This window comes from Erinaceus europaeus, chromosome 8 (assembly GCF_950295315.1).
Source record: "Erinaceus europaeus chromosome 8, mEriEur2.1, whole genome shotgun sequence".
Taxonomy (NCBI): Eukaryota; Metazoa; Chordata; class Mammalia; order Eulipotyphla; family Erinaceidae; genus Erinaceus; species Erinaceus europaeus.
Genome location: NC_080169.1, coordinates 116,084,765 through 116,106,485, shown reverse-complemented (window position 1 = coordinate 116,106,485; position 21,721 = coordinate 116,084,765). Strand labels below are relative to the sequence as shown.

Below are 21,721 nucleotides of genomic sequence, written 5' to 3'. Positions count from 1 at the left end.
TTCATCTTCCGCCTTCCAGGTAAGCTCCCTGTTTCTGATTCAGCCTGCCCTACTCACTTAACTCCTGGTTCAGCCTGTGCCTGGTGCACTTTGCTTAGTTACAGCATCAGTTAGGTCTCCTGTTGCCTGATTCAGCCTGTACCTGAGAGTCCACCTGGCTCCAGTTAGATGATTCTAATCTCTGTCTTCACCATCAGTTTCTAGTTGTGGCTCTGCAGTCTCGGTGAGCTCTACTGAGAAGCAGATATGAAGGGCAGACAATGCAATCTGCCTGCAGTGCTGGTCCACGAAAATAGCTCGAGGAAGGCTTGAGCAGTAGAGCACAACGCTGAGAACACAGTTCACCATACATAGAGGACGCAGGTTTAAGCCCCCTGTGCCTGCTTGCAGGGGGGAGGCTTCCCATATGGTGAAGCAGTGCTGGAGGTGTCTCTCTCCTTCTGTATTCCCAGTTCACATTTTCTCTTGGTTCTAGCAGACAAAATAGACAAAATAAATAGATATTGGGAGTCGGGCAGTAGCGCAGCGGGTTAAGCACAGGTGGTGCAAAGCGCAGTGACAGGCATAGGATCCCAGTTTGAGCCCCCGGCTCCCCACCTGCAGGAGAGTCGCTTCACAAGCGGTGATGCAGGTCTGCAGGTGTCTATCTTTCTCACCTCCTCCCCCCCCCCCCCCCGGCTTCCCCTATTCTCTCCATTTCTCTCTGTCCTAACCAACAACGACAGCATTAATAACTACAACAATAAAACAATGAGGGCAACACAAGAGAATAAATAAATAAATAATTTTAAAAAATAGATATTTTTTTTAAAAAAGGAACAGCTCAAGGAAAACTCTAAATTCAATAGGACTTCATGAACGTCGCGTGACGCACATTGTGAAGCTGTGATCCTGGAGATCTTCCCTCAGTTGAGACGAAATATACTGAGTATGACAGCTAATTCAGAAATAAAGGAGGTATTTGTTAATCAGTTTATAATAGCATTCAGAAGAAAGAAGACTGAAGTGATAAAGCTTAAAAAAAAGGAAAGAAAGAAAAAAAAAGAAAGAAAGAACAGCAATAGCAGAGGAGACTACCTGCAGGTAGAGACACGCCAAGGAACAAAGAGTGGACAGCAAGAAATTAAGGGGGGGAAAAAAAGCCCTGCTTAACAAAGACCGCAAAAAGAAAAACATGAAAACAAATAAGACATTACAAGAGAATTATGGGATAGCATCTAGAGGAACAGGATTTGTATCAAGTGGGTAAAGGAAGGAGAAGAGAGAAAAGGACAGACTTCATAGTTGAAGTACAAATAAGAGGATAGCACACACACAGGCACACACACACACAGGCACACATACACACGAGACTTGAAGGGCCTCAAGAAAAATGAATCTAAGGTCTGGTGAAATATCTCACCTGGAGAGTGATGCTTTGTTATGACCCAGGTTTGAGCCAGGCCTCCCACCACTTTGAAGGAGGCTCCTGTACCGCCGGGTGGTGGCACACCTGGCTGAATGCACATGTTACAGTGCACAAGGACCCAGGTTTGAGCCCCCAGTCCCCACCTGCAGAGGGAATGCTTTGCAAGTGGTGAAGCAGTGTTGCAAGTCTCTCTCTCTCTCTCTCCCTCTTCCCTCTCAATTTCTAGCTGTCTCTATCTAGTAAATATAATACAGATAATAATAATAAAAAGATGAAGCTAAAGACAGATTATTATATACTAACAGCCATGCTTTCTGTTCCATTTAGTTTGTATAGAAATTTACAATTTTTGCCCGAGTTGAGAATGAACTATGGATAGTTTTGATAACTTATCTTTCCACTTAAAATAAGAACTTCTTATATCTCACACTTCCTAGTGCCAATCCCTAACTCCCTACATTGTGCGGAAATTATCGGATAATTTTTGGTCCAACTTAATTTTGCCTCGTTTTTAGTTTGTTCCACTGTCTGCTTTGTCTTTTTTTAAGATCTTGGCTCCACTAATTTGGGACAGTTTCTTAGCAGTTTTATCAAGTTTCGCACTTCATTTAGCAGCATGTTTCCACATGAGTTATAAATTATACCGACAGTATCACTACTTTTTTGTAGCCAGTCTGTTTTCCTATTGTTTTGTTGTTGTTGTTGTTGTTGTTTGTTTGGTTTTGGTTTTGCCTCCAGAGTTATCGCTGGGGCTCAGTGCCTACACTATAAATCCACGGCTCCTAGGGACCATTTTTTACATAGTCTTGCCCTTGTCGTTATTGTTGTTCTTATTGTTGTTATTGCTGTTGTTGTTGTTGTTGGATAGGACAGAGAGAAATGGAGAGAGGAGGGGAAGACAGAGAGGGGGGAGAGAAAGACAGACACCTGCAGACCTGCTTCACTGCCTGTGAAGTGACTCCCCTGCAGGTGGGGAGCCGGGGGCTCAAACCAGGATCCTTAGGCCAGTCCTTGCGCTTCGAGCCATGTGCATTTAACCCACTGTGCTACCACCTGGACCCCTGTGTTTTTCTATTATATTAATTTTTGTTTTTCTAGACTTATAGCATAAGGCACACATTTTAAATGCCTGCAGCTGAGGACTTGCAAGCACAGAGTCGAGTTAGAGTCATAGCGATGTTGTGTCTTCCATGCTCATTTTGCTTGATAATTGCTTCTTTGTTTAAAAATTACATTTGCCAAATGGATATTAGATACCCCCATGTGCTGCTGAAAAGTTTTATGAAACTGTGTATCATATAAGTTCTTTTTCCTACCCTAAAATATTTTGCTTTCAAGAGTATTTTGATGGTGGTGGGGGAAGAAAGATAATTTGTCTTTTTCTCCCTCTACTAATTTTAAAAGCTGTTTCTTGGAGTCTGAAAGTGTCACACCAGTTCAGCACACACATTACCATGTGCAGGGATCCAGATTCAAACTCCTGGTCCCAACCTGTAGGGGGTTCACTTCATGAGCTGTGAAGCAGGGCTGCAGGTGTCTCTTTCTCTCTGTCTTCTCTCCACCCCCCTCAATTTCTGTCCGTTCTGTCAAAATAAAAGGGGAAAATGACCATCAGGATCCATGAATTCATTGTGTAGACACAGAGCCCAAGCAATAACTGTGGTAGCAAAATAAAATAAGAAAAGATTGTAAAAAATAAAAATAAAGCTATTTCTAGGGACCAGGTAGTAGCACACCTGGTTAAGCACTCACATTATAGTGCACAAGGACCCAGGTTAAGGCCCTGGTCCCCACCTGCAGGGGGAAAGCTTCACAAGTGGTGAAGCAGGGCTGCAGGTCTCTCTCTCTCTCTCTCTCTCTCTCTCTCTCTCTCTCCCTTTCTATCTCCCCCCTCTCAATTTTTCTCTGTCTCTATCCAATAATAAATAAATAGAATAAATAAAGTTATTTGTTTGTATTTGGAGTTTATAAACTTACCCATTGAGTAGGGCACTTCATTTCTAATGATTTACATGTGACTACAATTTCATTTCAAGAACTCAAATCTGGTCTTCAGTGCAAGGAGAATTTCATCCATTTTATGGCTTTTTCTTTCTTTATTCCTTTCCCTTTATCTTCTCTGTTCTTTGTTTAGGAGCTCCCACTTACTCTTCAGGTCTGACCTCCATTTTATGTTTATTTTTTGATGATATTTATCGTTTTGACCTTCATCTCTGCTCTGAGTGAGAGTCATGTGACTTATTTTCTCTCACTTGTTTACAGACTTCATATATGTCAACATTATCATTTTGACAACTGTATTTTTATTCAGTTTTTGGGTTTTGTTTTTTTTTTTGCTCCAGGATTATCATTGGAGCTCATTGCCGGTACTAAGAATCCACTGCTCCTGGTGGCCATTTTAGTCAGCGTCCATTTGACTCTCATTTTCTAGAAATTCTTCAGTGTCTTTGTCTGTCGGTTGCTTCCTTTCTCAAAATCCAGTACTACTGTGAGTTTATTCTTATTTTAACAGCCTTGGATTCATTTCAGAGGAGAGAGGGGAGTGGGTAGTAAAATTCCAATCTGTATTTTTTTTTCCAAATAATGAATTTTCCTTTCCCTACCTAGAAGGCATGACTTTTGGAAATGCTGATAATAATCAGATGTCTCTGCTGTTGTCCTTCAGCTCAGATGAGTTGAAACCCCACCCAGGCCGTTATCTACATGAGGTTCAAGCAGCTTGGTGTGTGGGTCTCAGCTTTGCATCCTGCCATGCAGACTAGTGTGTGAACCTGGACTTTGGTGTCTTAAGTCAAAACACAGCCCCACCACCTCTTTGCTGACTCCATTTGTAAAACATTTAGTTATGGGATATTTATAAACAGAACTTGTTCGAATAGATGTAAAACACATCTTGGATTTTACTTTGGACATATGCTTAAAGTATTACAACCAGGTAGCTTTTCGTTCTGAATTTTAAAATCATCAAATTAAAGCTAGACTTCAGATTCTGCATCGCCAATATAAATGTCACAAAGCTAGAACACTCTGGCTTGGTTGGCCCCTGACACAGTTCTCCAGGCAGAGAGGATACAATCGCAAGATTGTTTGGAAAACCTGGAGTTGGAACAAGAAGAACCAGCCAAACAACTTAAATGGTTAGTATTTCAAGTAACCGGCAGTTCATGTAGGAAGTTGATCCTTTTCTCGCCAGGAAAGAGTCTCGTGCCTACTGAGAAGACTTCAGTTGCCCCTTCATGGTTACAAGATGTAACATCCTCCTGTCTCAGGGAGTGTTTTAACACCAACACCACAAATGTCTACTGGACACTCACTTTCCAGTGTTTCCTTACAGCAGCTTCCGGCTGACCATACAAGGCCCTTAGCTAGCAAGAGTTGCAGAACCAGCTATAGAAGCTCAGACTTACAGAGATCTCTCTATCTCTTACCTCAAAAATATCTCTGAATTGCGAGTTTCCACTCCCATTTCATGGCTGTGGTTTTCCTGAGGTTTTTACAAATGTGTGTTACTTACAATTAGGCACAGGAAATGGCACTGAGAGTTCTTACAGCCCATGAGTAAGTAGATGTGCTTCAGAGAGTAGACACTCATGCCCACTCCAATGCCAGGAGGGTTCCCAGGAGAGCTGGAGGTAGTCATTCCTCAAGTCCACTACCTCCACTCTCCCTTTACTGACCCTGTAGGGCAGAGTATTAGCTGCAGGAAATTTATAAGCAAGACTCACCATGAGTAGAACCATGGGGTCAGGGTGGTGATACACCTAGTTGGACACATATGTTACAAAGCACAAGGACCCAGGTTTGAGCCCCTGGTCCCCACCTGCAGGGGGAAAGCTTTGTGAGTGGTGAAGCAGTGCTAGAGGTGTCTCTGTCTCTCTTCCCCTTTTTTTAAAAAAATTTTTTAATCATCTTTATTTATTGGATAGAGACAGCCAGAAATCAAGAGGGTAGGAGAAGATAAAGAGGGAGAAAGAGAGACACCTGCAGCACTGCTTCACCACTTGCAAAGCTTCCCCCCTGAGGGTGGGGATCAGGAGCTCAAACCTGGGTCCTTGCACACTGTAACATGTGCGTGCAACCAGGTGCGCCACCACCCATCCCCTGTCTCTGTCCCTCTCTGTCATTCCTTTCCCTCTTGATTTCTGGCTGTCTCTATCCAATAAATAAATAAAGATAATAATAAAGAACAACAAAAACGAAACCATGATTTCCTATTCAGTTCTTTGTAAGAACTTGAAAGGCTAAAATAGAAACTTAAGCTGAGAATGCTCATAATATCATATTAGGTAAACACAGCAGGACTCCCTTCACAGTGTCCTGTGGAGAACGTTTACTCCAAGAGGGAGCAGAGCAGAACTGACGCCCAGTCTTGGTCAGCACTTTATTCTTCTGTTAAAGCTAAAAATGATAATACAGTGCAATTCTCATAAATGACACAGGGGACAGAGGTTCTGAACTCCATGTCGTCCAAGCTCCATAACTGTTCACCCTCCCCTCACCAGTTAGCCTGCTGTTAATCAGAAACCTAAGCAAAATCCCATTCAATTTATGTTTTGGGGAACTGAGAGATAGCTTACCTGGGAGTGCACATGCTTTGCTCTGTGTACATGAGGACCTGAGCTTAATCCCTGGCACCACGTAACAAGTTGGTTGATGGTGGAGTGGGGCTGTGGTTTCTCTCCACTTTTGCATCCTTTTACTTGCTTTCTCTTTCTTTCAAGGAAATAAAAAAAGAGAAGGGAGATAGATAGATAGAGAGAGAGGAAGAAAGGAAGGAAGGGTGGAAGGAAGGAAGGAAGGAAGGAAGGAAGGAGGGAAGGAAGGAAGGAAGGAAGGAAGGAAGGAAGGAAGGAAGGAAGGAAGGGATGAAAGAGGGCCAGGGAAGCCATTCAGTGATGATATCACACATTTCTAAGGCTCTTAATTTCATGACCTGGCAATACATAAAAAAAAAAATAAGCCAGGGGTCCGGCCTTAGTGCAGTGGGTTAAGTGTACATGGCACAAAGCACAAGGACTGGTGTAAGGATCCCAGTTTGAGCCCCTGGCTCCCCACCTACAGGGGGGTCTCCTCACAAGTGGTGAAGTAGGTCTGCAGCTGTCTTTCTCTCCCCCTCTCTGTCTGCCCCTTCTCTCTCAATTTTTCTGTGTGCTATCCAACAGCAATATCAATGGCAACAATAACAGCAACAACAAGGGCAACAAAATGAGAAAAAATGGCCTCCAGGAGCAGTGGATTCTTAGTGCAGACACCAAGCCCCAATGATAACCCTGGAGGCAAAAATAAATAAATAAATCAGTAAATAAGCCAATAAATAAATATGCCAGAGGGTCAAGCAGTGGTATGTCCAATTGAACACACAAGTTATCATGCACAAGGACAAGGGTTCAAGCTCCCTGCTGCAATCTGCATGGAGGAGGCTTCACAAGTAATGAAACAGGACTTTCTTTATTTCCCAGCCCCTGCCTCCAGGGTTATCACAGGGCTCAGTGCCTGCACTACGAATCCACTACTCCTGGCGGCCATTTTTTTCCTGATTTTTTTGTACAGGACAGAGAGAAATTGAGAGGGGAAAGGGGAGACAGAGAGGGAGAGAGAAGAACACCTGTAGTCCTGCTTCACCTCCTACGAAGCGACCCCTGCAGGTGGGGAGCCGGGGGCCAGAACCGGGATCCTTGTTACAGTCCTTCTTCTTACTGTATGTGCTTGACCCGGTGTGCCACCTCCCGACCCCCTGCCCTACTTCTTCTCTATCTGCCTTTCCTCTCTCAATTGTTCTCTGTCGTATTGAATAAAAAAATAGAAAGAAAAAAAAAGGGGGAGGTAGAGAAAAATGGCTGCTAAGATTGATGGATTCCTACTGCTGGCACCTCACCTAAGCAGTAAACCTGGTGACAATAAAGAAAGCCACACATGTAGTAGATTACACATATATATTTCCTACAGTAAACCAGAGGAGACAAAATGTCCTTAAGGTAACAGAGAAAAGAACATTCACAGTTCTCTACTGTGTTATTAAGACTGTAAGTTTAAACATGTTCTGTTTAGATGAGATGGATTGTGTTCAGGTTGGTATGGCCATAAACTAAACAGAAGTTTTTTTTAACTTAGCTAAAGTCTTTCTTTCTTTTTTTTTTCAATTTTTATTTCTAGAAAGGAAACACTATGCAAGGACCAGTGTAAGAATCTCGATTGGAGCCCCCGGCTCCCCACCTGCAGGGGAGTCACTTCACAGGGGGTGAAGCAGGTCTGCAGGTGTCTATCTTTCTCTCCCCTTCTCTGTCTTCCCCTCCTCTCTCCATTTTCTCTCTGTCCTATCCAACAAAGACAACAACAATAATAATTACAACAATAACTACAACAACAATTATAAAACAAGGGCAATAAAAGGGAAAATAAATAAATAAATATTTTAAAAAATTAAAAAGGAAACACTGACAAAACCATAGGAGAAGAGGGATACAACTAACTCTGCACAATTCTCACCACCAGAACTCCGTATCCCATCCCTTCCACTGATAGCTTCCCTCTTCTTTAGCCCTCAGAGTATGGAGCCAGAGTCATTATGGGGTACAGAAGGCGGAAGGTCTGGCTTCTGTAGTTGCTTCCCCCCTGAACATGGGCTTTGGCAGGTCTATCCATACTCCCAACCTCTCTCTCTCTGTCCCTAGTGGGGTGGGGATCTAGGGAAATGGGGCTCCAGGACACATTAGTGGGGTCATCTGCCTAGCGAGGTCCGGTTGGCATCATGGTAGCATCTGGAACCTGATGACTTAAAAAAGAATCAACATATAAAGTCAAACAAATTGTTGACTAATCATGAGCCTAACGGCTGGAATAGTGCAGATGAAGATTTGTGATCTCCGTTTTGTAGATAGCTAGTAGGCCTATTTTAGTTATATTCCAAAGGGCCTGTGACTATACTAGTTTTTTCCTGAGCCTGACATCTGATATGTGAGTGGACTCAAGTTATTGTCTGGGGAGATGATGTCATGGCTGGAAAAGGGCTAGAAAGCTGGATCAGGAAAGAGAGTAGCTCCCAAATATGGGCAAGGTGTACAGCTGAGTCTTATATAAGAAAATCCACATGCAGGTGAAACCTTTGCAGTTTTAGCCCTGCGTTCAAGGATCACTTACTCTGTGCTGAGTACTGTTTAAAGAGTAGGCTGGGTGGGGTGGTGGCACACCTGGTTAAGTACACATGTACAAAGTACACATGTGCACACCTGGTTAAGTACTATGTGCAAAAGGATCTGGGTTCCAGCCCCAGTGGGGATACTTGACAAGCAGCGAAGCAGGTCTTCAGGTGTCTCTTTCTCCTCTCTGTCTCCCCTATCCCTCTCAATTTCTTTCTGTCCTATCTATTTTAAAAGAAACAAGAAAAGGAGTCTAGCAGTAGTTCAGCGGGTTAAGCGCACATGATGCAAAGTGCAAGGACCGGCCTAAGGATCCCGGTTTGAGCCCCCAGCTCCCCACCTGCAGGGGAGTCACTTCACAAGTGGAGAAGCAGATCTGCAGGTATCTATCTTTCTCTCCCCCTCTCTGTCTTCCCCTCCTTTCTCCATTTCTCTTTGTCCTATCCAACAATGATGACATCAATAACAACAGTAATAACTACAACAACAAAACAAGGGCAACAAAAGGGAATAAATAAATAATTTTTTTAAAAAAAGACAAGAAAAATGGTTGCCAGGGGCAGTGTAGTCATAGGGCCAGCACCAAGCCCCAACAATAACCTTGGGGAGCAATACAGATTGACAGGATGTAAAAATCTTAAGGTTTTTTTTTGCAGAGTTATGCCCTCTTGCATGTCCCGTTTCACCACTCAGAACTAACATTTTTCATTCAAAGACAGACTTTCTAGTACCCAAGTGTCCTCTGGTATTATAACACTTTCCAGTGTGCTGCCAGGGTTTACACCTGCCCCACAACAGCACAGCAAGGTACACATGCTATCCAGGGACCTCTCTCTCCAGTCCTAACACGATTTGTCATAATGAACAACGCAATGAGCTGGGGGGAGATGGCACAGTGGTAAAGTTCAGAACTAGCCTGCAAACACAAGGTCTTGAGTTCCCTTGCACCTCCAGAGGGATGTACTGGTTCTCTCCCTGTCTCGCCAATAAATAAATCCCAGCTGTTAAAAAACAATGAAGTCATCTCCTTCACCTCATCTTGGATGGACCTTGAAATAATCATGTTAAGTGAGATGGGGCAAAAATAGAAGGGTGAATACTGGGACATCTCACTCACAGGTGGAACTTAAGAAACAAGAAATGAGCTGGGGTTATGGATCCACTTGCCAATGCCCGTGTCCAGTGAAGAAGCAATTCCAGAAGCCAGAATTCCCACCTTCTGCACCATAGAAAGAATTTTGGTCTATAATCCCAGAGGGTAGAAATGTTAGGGGAAGATGACCAGAGGACTCTGAACTCCAATTCCATCAAGACCTGGAGAGAGAAGAGGAAAAAAGGAAGGACGTTATAGGTGTAACACAGAAAAGATGAAAAGGCAGGATAGTAGAAGAAATGGGTAAATATATGTAAATAAAGTTATAGAAATAATAATCAACCCATCTCTGTGACCTTGGAAGAATTACTGCAGTTTCCAATGAAAGGAAAGGAATGGGGCTGGACAGCCCTGGTGCTAAGAATGGTGCAGAATTATAACTGTCATCTCATAATTTTGTAAATCACTAATAAAAAAATTTAAAAAGAGAGAACAAGGACAGGGTAAGTTAGATAGCATAATTGTTATACAAAAAAGACTCTCAGACTTGAGGCTCCAAAGTCCCAGGTTCAGTCCCCAGCACGACCATAAACCAGAGCTGAGCAGTGCTCTGATAAAAAAAAGAGAAAGAGGGGGAGTTGGGCAGTAGTGCAGCAGGTTAAGAGCATGTGGCGCAAAGCACAAGGAATAGCGTAAGGATCCCGGTTCGAGCCCCTGGCTCCCCACCTGCAGGGGAGTCACTTCACAAGCGGTGAAGCAGGTCTGCAGGTGTCTTTCTCTCCCCGTCTCTGTCTTCCCCTCCTCTCTCCATTTCTCTCTGTCCTATCCAGTCTTTTCCTCTGCATGTGTCTCTCATTATACAATAAAATAGAAATATCAGGGCCCTAGTGGTGGTACATTTGATTGGTTGCACATGTTAACTGAAGGCAAAGTGCAAGAACTCAGGTTCAAGCTTCCAGTACCCACCTGCAGGGGGAAAGCTTCATGAGCAGTGAAGCAATGCTACAAGTCTCTCTCTCTCTCTCTCTCTCTCTCTCTCTCTCCCTCTCCCTCTCCCTCTCCCTCTCCCTCTCCCTCTCCCTCTCCCTCTCCCTCTCCCTCTCCTTCTCTCTCTTTCTCTCTCTCTCACACTCTGTCTCCACTTATAAAATAAAATAGATAAATGAAAATTCCAGGAAGTTGTACATTTGTTTGGGTAGGGGGAGATAGCATAATGGTTTTGCAAAAGGACCATCATGCTTGAGGCTTCAAAGTCCTAGGTTCAACTCCTCACATAATCTAAAGCTGAGCAGTGCTCTATTCCGCCCCCTTCCCCGTCTCTTTTTCTCTCGCTCCGTGTTTCTTTACCTCTCTCTCACTGAAATGAAAAACAGACCAAAAAAGGGAAAAAGGGGGTCAGGCAGTTAAGCACACATAGAGCAATGACTGGGTTCAAGCCCCCCTCCCCACCTGTAGGGGGGGATGCTTCATGAAAGGTGAAGCAGGTCTCCAAGTGCCTTATCTCTCCCTCTCTATCTGTCCCTCCCCTCTCAATTTCATTCTGTCCTATCTGATAAAAATTAGAAAGAAATTAAACAAAACTTTAAAAAAGGAAAGGAAAAAAATGGCTCGGAGCAGTAGATTCATAGTGCTAGCACCAAGCCACAGCAATAACCCTGGAGACAAATAAATAAATAAATATATATTTTTTTCTATTAAAAATAAGAAAGGGAAAATAATGGCCTGGATCCATGGATTTGCACAGCTGGTCGCAATAAAAAATAAATAAGGACTGGGGAGACGGCGTAATGGTAATGCAAAAGGACCTTCATGCCTGAGGCTCCAACGTCCCAGGTTCGCTGGACAGCACCACTATGAACCAGAGCTGAGTAGTGCTCTGATATTTCCCTCTGTATCTCTCTTTCACAAGATAAATATATTCAAAAACATAAACAATTTCTCTCTGTCTTATCTAATAAAAATTGGGGGGTGGGGTGGCCAGGAGCAGTGGATTTGTACTGTTGGCACCAAACCACAGCAATCACCCTGGTGGCAGTAAAGAAAATAAAAAGGGGGCTGGGTGGTGGGTGGCACACCTGGTTGAGTGAACATGTTAACAGTGCCTAAGGACCCGGGTTCAAGCCCCCAGCCCCTACCTGCAGGGGGAAAGCTTCAGGAGTGTTGAAGCAGGGCTGCAGTTGTTTCTTTCTCTCTCTCTCTCTTTCCCCCTTCTCTCTCAATTTCTGGCTATCACTATCAGATAAATATATAAAGATAATTTATAAAATGAAAAATAATTTCATTCTCTTCTATCTAATAAAAATTAGAGAAAGAAAAAAGATAAACAGGAGAACAATGGCCAGGAGCCATGGATTCCTAGTGCTGGCCCTGACTCACTGCAGTAATCCTAATGGCAATAAATAAGTAAATGAATAAACTCTCTGTGTCCTATCTATACAAATTAGAAAGAAAAGAAAGTGGCCCAAAGTGGTGGATTCCTATTGCTGGCACCAAACCACACAGTCACCCTGGTGGCAATAAAATGGATGGATGGATGGATGGATGGATGGATGGATGGATGGATGGATGGATGGAAGCATGGATGGATGGATGGAAGTGTGGATGGTTGGATGGATGGATGGAAGCATGGATGGATGGATAGAAGCATGGATGGATGAATGGATGGATGGATGGAAGCTTGGATAGACGGATGGATAGATAGATGGATGAATGGAAGCATGGGTGGATGGAAGGATGGGTGCATAGATGGATGGATGGATGGATGGATGGATGGATGGATGGATGGATGGATGAATGGATGGATGTATGGAAGAATGGATAGAAGGAAGGATGGATGGATAGAAGGATGGATGTATGGAAGGAAGGATGGATGGAAAGATGGGTGGATGGATAGAAGGATGGGTGGAGGGAGTCAGGCGGTATTGCAGTGGGTTAAGTGCATGTGGCGCAAAGTGCAAGGACCTGTGTAAGGATCCTGGTTCAAGCCCCTGGCTCCCCACCTGCAGGGGAGTCGCTTCACAAATGGTGAAGCAGGTCTGCAGGTGTCTGTCTGTCTTCCCTTCCTTTCTCCATTTCTCTCTGTCCTATCCAACAACAACAACAACATCAATAATAACTACAACAATACCAACAAGGGCAACAAAAGGAAAGAAAGAAAAAAATACCCAAAAAAAAAAAAAGAATGGATGGATGGATAGATGGTAAGAAGCAAGGAAGGATGGATGGATGGATGGATGGATGGATGGATGGATGGATGGATGGATGGATAGATGGTAAGAAGGAAGGAAGGATGGATAGATGGTAAGAAGCAAGGAAGGAAGGAAAGATGGTAAGAAGGAAGGATGTATGGATAGATGGTAAGAAACAAGGAAGGAAGGAAGGTAAGAAGGAAGGATGGATAGATGGTAAGAAGCAAGGAAGGAAGGAAGGAGGGAAGGAAGGAAGGATGGTAAGAAGGAAGGATGGATGGATGGATAGATGGTAAGAAGCAAGGAAGGAAGGAGGCAAGGAAGGAAGGAAGGATGGTAAGAAGCAAGGATGGATGGATGGATAGATGGTAAGGAAGGAAGGATGGATAGATGGTAAGAAGCAAGGAAGGAAGGAAGGATGGTAAGAAGGAAGGATGGATGGATGGATGGATGGATAGATGGTAAGAAGGAAGGATGGATGGATAGATGGTAAGAAGCAAGGAAGGAAGGAGGAAAGGATGGATGGATGGATAGATGGTAAGAAGGAAGGATGGATGGATAGATGGTAAGAAGCAAGGAAGGATGGTAAGAAGGAAGGATGGATGGATGGATGGATAGATGGTAAGAAGGATGGATGGATAGATGGGATAGATGGTAAGAAGCAAGGAAGGAAGGAAGGAAGGAAGGAAGGAAGGAAGGAAGGAAGGAAGGAAGGAAGGAAGGAAGGAAGGGTGGGTGGGTGGGTGAAGAATGGAACCACTCCTTGAGCAGAGCATGCGCTTTCTTTTTAGCAGCTGCGAGGATGACCTGGTGGAGGACCGGGAGGAGCTCCTGCTGGGCGTCTCTGAGCTGGACATCACGCACTCGGACTGCTTCCCGTCGCAGCTGCTGGTGCACGGGGCGCTGGCCTTCCCGCTGGGCCTGGACTCCTACCACGGCTGCGTGGTGGCTGCTGCCCGCTACGGCCGTGGCCGGGTGGTGGTGACCGGCCACAAGTCCCTGCTGAGCTACAGCAAGCTCAGCCCTTTCATCCTCAACGCGGTGCGCTGGCTGGACGCGGGCCGCAAGGGCCAGATCCTGGTGCAGCCCGAGCTGCGCAACCTCACCAACCTGCTGTCAGCGGGGGGCATCGACCTCACGCCGGGCACCCAGCTGACCGGGGACACCAGCGTCCTGTGCGTCGATCCCCTCATCGAGCTGGACGCCAAGGAGCTGCAGGAATTCGTGGCCGAGGGCGGAGGCCTGTTCGTGGGCGCCCAGGCCTGGTGGTGGGCTTTCAAGAACCCGGGGGTGTCCCCCTTGGCTCGGTTCCCTGGAAACCTGCTCCTCAATCCCTTTGGCATCAGCATCACCAGCCAGAGCCTCAACCCGGGTCCCTTCCGGACCCCCAAAACAGGCATCAGGACCTACCACTTCCGATCCACCCTGGCCGAGTTCCAGGTTATCATGGGCAGGAAGCGGGGCAACGTGGAGAAGGGTTGGCTGGCCAAGCTGGGCCCCGACGGGGCGGCCTTCTTGCAGATCCCCGCCAATGACATCCCAGCCTACACATCTGTGCACCGGCTGCTCAGGAAGCTGCTGAGTCGCTACCGCCTCCCCGTGGCCACCCGAGAGAACCCGGTCATCAACGACTGCTGTCGGGGTGCCATGCTCTCCCTGGCCACCGGCCTAGCCCACTCCGGCAGCGACCTCTCTCTCTTGGTCCCTGAAATCGAAGACATGTACAGCAGCACCTACCTGCGCCCCTCGGAGACCCCCATCACCGTGGAAGTTAACTGTAACAATCCAGGTGCTGAAGGGGGAACGGGGCTGGGGGAATATCTTTTTTTTTTTTTTTAGTTTTTATTAGTGATTCCATATTAATTTACAAAATTATAACAAGGGTGTAATTCCACACTTTTTCCAGCACCAGAGTTCTGTGTCCCCATTCCCTCCATTGGAAACTGCTGATTTTTTTTTAAATATATTCATTCAGGGCCGGGTGGTGGCATATCTGGTTGAGTGCCCATGTCAATATGCCAGGACCCGGGTTCAAGCTCCCAGTCCCCACCTGCAGGGGGACAGCTTTGCCAGTGGTCAAGCATTGTAGCAGGTGTCTCTCTGTTTCTCTCCAGTCTCAACCACTCCTTCTCGATTTCTGACTGTCTCTACCCAGTAAATAAAGATAATAAAAAAGTCATTCATTTATTGGATCTGAGAGATGTAGAGACACTGAGAGGGAATGAGAGAGACAGACAGCAGCAGCCTGGCTTTTGAAGCTTCCTCGTTTGCAAGTGGGGGTCAGGGGGCTTGAACCTGGATCTTTGAGCATGGTAACATTCATGTTCAGCCCTGTTTGGGGCTTTGATTCTGGACCTTGGTCCATGAGCAGCCTGGACCTGGACCCTGAACTTTCCAGGAAGAGGGGGCTTTCTGAGGTGTGTTGGTGATGCTGGTAGTAGTTGAGGCAGGCTGTGTGGAAGTCCTCTCCCAGGAACTGTGCAGGTGTGAGGTGGAGAGGAACTGTGCAGCGGTGTGACAGGGCCTCTCTTCTGTGTCTCTGACAGGTACCAGGTATTGCTGGATGAGCACCGGGCTCTACATCCCTGGGAGGCAGATCATCGAGGTCTCCCTGCCTGAAGAAGCCGCCTCTGCTGACTTGAAGGTAAAACTCTGCTCTCTTTCACCTGGAGCACGTGGTGCCCAGACACTGTCCCTTATAAAAATCCAAGAGAAGAGGCTGGCTGGTGACGGTGCTCCCAGTAGAGTGCATGTACTACCATGTACAGGGGCCAGGGTTCAAGTCTCCCATCCCCGCCTGCGGGTGGGGGAGGGGAGGGTGACAACATCGGGTGTCTTTCTTTCTCCCTTATTTCCCTTCCCTTCTCTGTTTCTTTGTCTCTATCACAATGAAAAAGGAAAATCAGAAAAAGTACTAATAAAAAGCCAATGAGAGCAATAGCTGTGGTGGCAAAAATACAAAGACAACCAACCAAACAAGCACTGACTGAAGTAGTCGAGGTCATGCTCGCTCACACACACACACACACACACACACACACACACACACACACATGATAAGGCAGCTAAGATGCAAAATATCTAATTGATCAGGCTGGGCATCATGGTTAAGTACATACATTACCATGCACAAGGACCTAGGTTCTAGCCCCTGTTCCCGCCTGTAGGGAGAAGGCTTTATGAACCTTTATGAACAATGAAAGCAGATTTGCAGGTATCTCTCTGTCTCTTTCTCCCTCTTCATCTCCCCCTCCACTCTCAATTTCCCTCTGCCCTATCAAATAAAGAATAAATAAATAAATAAATAAATAAATAGAAAAAAATAACCACCAGGAGTGGTGGATTTGCAGTGCTGGCACTGAGCCCTAATGATAACCCTAAGTGGGAAAAAAAATAGAATAAAATGAAAAAAAAATCTAATGGATGACTATCAGTTAACATAAAATTGGGTAGGTATGAGACATTTCAGAAGCCAAGATTTCAACCCAGACAACTCCTGACTCAGAATGTGTGCTTATGACTTAGGCCCTGTCACTGAGTGGAGAATAAGAAAGGTGACAGGTGGCTTTGCCCTAACACACAGGATGTTTGCCTACCTAGCTTCATTCTCCACCTCACTGCCTCTGCCACCCCCACACGGGTTCTTCCTGACTCTAGTTTCCCTGTGACCTCAGAGACTGTTTCTTCATGTCCAATCCTCCTTTCACATACACACAGTGTGTCGGCAAATCAAGTTGCTGCCCTGCTCTAATCCCCTGAGGGGAACAGTTCAGATCTAGAGTGTGCCTGTCTGTGTGCAACTTGTTCAACCTAAGTCTAGGAAAACAGTGCAAGACTCCTCCAAAGATAAGAGTCTCCATTACTCAGAAAGGGGCCTTGGGCAGAGGTGCATGGTGAGTCAGATCTACAAGTGGGACAGAAGTAAGCCATACTGCCCTTTCCTGGGAATTCTCTCCAATCAGCAAAATCAGTATCACCTCTGTCATTTTCCCAGGGCCAAATTCACCACCAGGGAGGAAACCTACTGGGTTTCAGTCTGTGACAGACACACATGGGAACTTGGAGAGAACCACCCTCCCCTGGGTCACCAGACACTCTAGCTGTTCCTCTGTGAAGCTGTTTGATTCCCCTGGAAGAATTATTATTATTTATTATTATTATTATTATTTTATTATCTTTATATATTGGATAGAGATAGCCAGAAACCAAAAAAAGAGGGGGGAGATAGAGAGGGAGAGAGAAAGAGAGACACCTGCAGACCTGCTTCACCACTTGCAAAACTTTCTGCCTGCAGGTGGCAACTGGGAGCTTGAGGCTGGGTCCTTATGCACTATAACATGTGCGCTCAACCAGGTGCGCCACCACCTGGCCCCCAATTTTTTCTTTTGTTTTTTTCATTACAGATTTAATATTGACTTACAAAATTATAGTAAGGATATAATTCTATGATGTTTCCACCACCAGAGTTCTGTGTCCTCATTCCCTCTATTGAAAACTGCAGTAGTTCTCCCAAGGTCACAGATGGGAGTTGAATATTGCCGGGCTAGCATCGCGGGAGAGAGAGAGACTCTGGAACTCTCAGCGGAGTGGGAACACAAATCTTTATTCACGTGGACGCTCCAGAGTCGAGTGTGGCACAGCAGGTTTAGGCCACGTGGAGCTAGCAAAATGGCCACCTCCCACTATGCACGCCAGCACTTCTCCAGCTCTTCTCCAGGTCAAGATGCGGAAGAGAAAGAGAGAAAGAGAGAGAGAGAGAGAGAGAGAGGAAACAGGAGTGACTTTTATAGGAGAATTCCGGAAGTGGCAAGTCAGGATGGAATTGGCTAGGGAAGAGGGTGGAGAAAAGAAAAAGGCATTCTGGGAAGGTAGAAAGCTGGAGGGATTAGAAATACCCTGAGGGATTAACATGGTGGGGATGTGTAATAATAATAATACTTGCATGGAAATATAGTGGTTTGTGGGCCCTGCCTAACTCAACCACATCTGTACAATATCCCAACAGAAAAAATATATATATAATAATATATTATATATTAGTATATTAATATTAATAACAATTAATATTGATATATTTTTATATATGTGGCCTATTTTTCTATGTTCCTGACTTCACTTCCTTTCTAAGCCACTCTTACACCTATTTGTACTTCCGGGCGCCCTTCCTTTTCCCCCCTCCTGTCTCTGGTAAGGAAAATAGTGTGTAGATTCCTCTGTTTCTTTTTTCCAGATTTCTGTGATGATACACAAACAAGATTCTTGGTGACAAATGCTTTGGTTCCTGGTGGAATTGGAAGAAGAGCCCTCTGCTCTTCTTCCCTTATCCTTCACCTCTTTGGGAATATGGTCCAAAGTTCTTTTAGGGGTTACAGAAGGTGCAAGTTCAGTCTTCTGTAACTGCTTCTCTGCATGCGGGCATTGGTAGGACAATCCTCCATTCCCTGAGAGGGGACTGACAAACACTTTGTTCTTTGAGGCTAGGAGTAAAGATCTAATTTTATGAGCTTAGCACATACCGCATAGGTAGAGGGGAATGCTGGCCTTGCCTGGCATCTTAGTGCAGGAACCCCTCCGGTCCCCAGCCCACAGGGCACTCCCCTACTCACACCCAAGGTGACTCCCGGGGAGCTCTCTGTTCCAGGTCCAGATTGGCTGTCACACGGATGACCTGACCCGGGCCAGCAAGCTGTTCCGAGGCCCGCTGGTGATTAACCGCAGCTGCTTGGACAAGCCCACCAAGTCCATCACCTGTCTGTGGGGTGGCCTCCTCTATATCATTGTGCCTCAGAGCAGCAAGCTGGGCTCTGTGCCCATCACGGTGAAGGGGGCCGTGCGCTCCCCCTTCTACAAGCTGGGTAAGTGCAAGCCCTCAAGCTCACCTTGAGAATCCCCAAGGAAGGTCAGCTTCCTTTATGTTCAGCTCTGGGACCCAGGAGCTAACCCTGCTGGTCCCACATGTGCTGGAGCAGATAGTGCTGTGACTGTTTTCTCTGTGTCTTTCTCTCATTCTTATGGAATGAAAATGTCTTAGAGAGCCAGGAGCTTGCTCACCCAATAGGTGGCATGCCTCCCCATGCAAAAGGCTCAGGGTTCGAGCCCTGATACTCAAGGAAGCACCGTGAAACCAAAGGAAGGAAGCCCCGTGCATGGCAAAGTGGTGCTGTTGTATTTCTTCCTCTGTGTGTATCTCTGGCACTATCTGAAATAAAAAGAGCGACAGAAGAGGAGACACTAGAGTTAGCACACATTAACCATGTGCCCGGGCCCAGGTTCAAGTCCCAGGCCACCTAGTGGAAGAACTGTGCAAAAGGGGAAATGTCACAGGTGGCAGGGAGGGGCAGTGCTGTGGTGTCTCTCTTCCTCTCTCACTCTTTATCTGAAAAAAAGGAGAAATGAATGAGAGAGACAACTGTACTGTGATGCATTAACACCCCCAAGAAAGGAAAAAAGAAATACCAAAAAAAAAAAAAGTGTTTGCTCAGAAGTGGTGGGATCAAGCATTTGTGAAATTCTAGTACCAAAAAAATAAATAAATAAATAAAACTGGGGGGAAAGATTCTTTCTGTAACCTCAGGTCGTGGGTTAGAGCCTCAGCATCACATGGATGGTGAAGTTGTGTTGAGGTGTCTCTTCTCTTTTTCTCTGTCTCTTCCTTCCTCTTCATCCTTCTCTCAAAATGAGAGAGAGTGAAAAATTCAATGCAGGAGACAGATCAGTGGTATGACACATATGCAAGGCCCTGACTGATGGTACATGACAAAAAGGATGGAGGAGGGACTTGAGGCTGACCGTCGGGACCTCAGTCTTCTACCGGGGCTCACAGTACATGTTCCAATGGAGAGCAATTGAGAAATTAAAATTGTTCTGTATGAGCATCCTGGTCTCTCATCGCAGGGGAGACATCCCAGGAGGAGTGGAAGAAACGGCTCCAGGAGAACCCAGGTCCCTGGGGAGAACTGGCCACCGAGAACATCATCCTCACCTTGCCCAGTGCCAACCTCCGCACGCTGGAGAACCCAGAGCCGCTGCTCCGCCTCTGGGACGAGGTGATGCAGGCCGTAGCACGCCTGGGGGCCGAGCCCTTTCCTCTGCGGCTGCCTCAGAGGATCGTGGCCGACGTGCAGATCTCAGTCGGTGGGTGCACTGGGTCAACCCTCTCGGACCTCCCCAAGGGTCCAAGGCCAAAGGCCAAGGGTTACCCACAAAAGGTCTCTTCTCATCTGCAGGCAGGCAGCCTGTGTGTTCAGATAAGATCCTCTCAGTGTGATGGACTAATGTGATGGACTGCAGTCTTTTTTTTTAATTAATTAATTTATTTTCCCTTTTGTTGCCCTTTTTTTAATTGTATTGTAGTTATTATTGTTGTTGTTTATTGATGTCATTGTCTTTGTTGGATAGGACAGAGAGAAATGGAGAGAGGAGGGGAAGTCAGAGGGGGGAGAGAAAGATAGACACCTGCAGACCTGCTTCACTGCCTGTAAAGCGACTCCCCTGCAGGTGGGGAGCCAGGGGCTCGAACCAGGATCCTTATGCCATTCCTTGTGCTTCGTGCCACATGCTCTTAACCTGCTGCGCTACCGCCCGACACCCCTGGACTACAGCCTTACAGTCTGCGTGCACAGCACAGTCCTCCAGTTCGGGGCGGCCATTTAGCCCCTGGCTTGAGGTGGGCTGAGGCTTATCAGCTGCACTGGCATCTGGGGCAGCAGGCTCGAGGTTGAGGTTGTGTCTTATAGCTGCCATCAAGGAGGGAGGGGTGTTGAAGGGCTCCAGCAGTGTTCTACACTTACTTCACACAGAGAAGTCCCAAGTTGAGTTAAAGAGTTGATAGGCAGAGGCTACGTGGTGGTGCACCCAGTTAAGCACACACATCACTAAGCACAAGGACCCTCCTAAGAATCAGGGTTTGAGCCCCCACTCCCCACCTGTGTTGGGGGGGCGCTTCATGAGCAGTGAAGCAGATCTGCAGGTGTCTGTCTTTCTCTCTTCCTATCTTATCTCCCTCTCGTCTTTCCATTTCTCTCTGTTCTGTCCAATAAGATGCAAAAAAAAAATGGGAGTCAGGCTTTAGCACAGAGGGGTAAGAGCAAGTAGCACCAAGTGCAAGCACCGGCCTAAGGATCCCGGTTCGAGCCCCTGGCTCCCCACCTGCAGGGGAGTCGCTTCACAGGTGGTGAAGTAGGTCTTCAGGTGTCTATCTTTCTCTCTCCCTCTCTGTGTTCCTCTCTTCTCTCCATTTCTCTCTGTCCTAACTAGGATAACATCAGTAACAGCAACAATAAAAAAGGCAACAAAAGGGAAAATAAATAAATAAATAAATAAATATAGAAAAAATAAAAGATGCAAAAAGTCCACCAGGAGCAGTGGATTTATAGTGATGGCACCAAGCATCAGTGATAATCCTGTGACAAAAAAAAAGAAAAAAGAAAAAAGAATTGATAACTGACCAGAGACAGCTTTGTTTTGATCTGTAGGGTATGGGTGGCTAAGAAGGAAGGGTTCAAGCCCTGATTTTATCCTGCTTTGCTTAAATGCTTGAGGACCTGGGTTCAATCCCCAAGACCACATATGCAAGAGTAGATTAGTGCTCTGGTATCTCTCTTTCTCTCATGCTTTCTGTCTCTTTCTCTTTATCACTCTTATTAATTTATTATTTTTAAGAAGAAAACTGTACCATGAATTCTAGTAGATTCCATTGCCTTTCCATGCCAGGCTAGTGGGGGGGGGAGTGCCTCTTCTCAGGCACATACTCTCTGGGTTGGAGAGAACACAACTGGAGCCAGCCTGGACTACTACTCACTCAGCCACGCGAGAGAGATGACTCAGGAACAGAGTGGGTGGTGGCGAGGCAATTAGATTCTTTATTGATCAGAGAGCCAAAGCTTTTAAAAGTCTG

The 21,721-nt window shown here is 45.9% G+C and overlaps 1 protein-coding gene across 3 annotated transcripts in view; it reads left to right on the top strand.

Annotated features, from left to right (window-relative positions):
• The window catches only part of TCAF1 (TRPM8 channel associated factor 1), a 66,328-nt gene that overhangs the window by 29,912 nt on the left and 14,695 nt on the right, over positions 1 to 21,721 (top strand). For 2 of the 3 annotated variants that reach the window (XM_016187819.2, XM_060196752.1), the window contains exons 3-6: positions 13,617 to 14,614; positions 15,372 to 15,469; positions 18,467 to 18,680; positions 19,720 to 19,959. In XM_016187819.2, coding sequence (XP_016043305.1) covers positions 13,617 to 14,614; positions 15,372 to 15,469; positions 18,467 to 18,680; positions 19,720 to 19,959 — 1,550 coding nt within the window. The remainder of the gene's footprint in view (positions 1 to 13,616; positions 14,615 to 15,371; positions 15,470 to 18,466; positions 18,681 to 19,719; positions 19,960 to 21,721) is intronic. The other variant, XM_060196753.1, reaches the window with a different exon arrangement.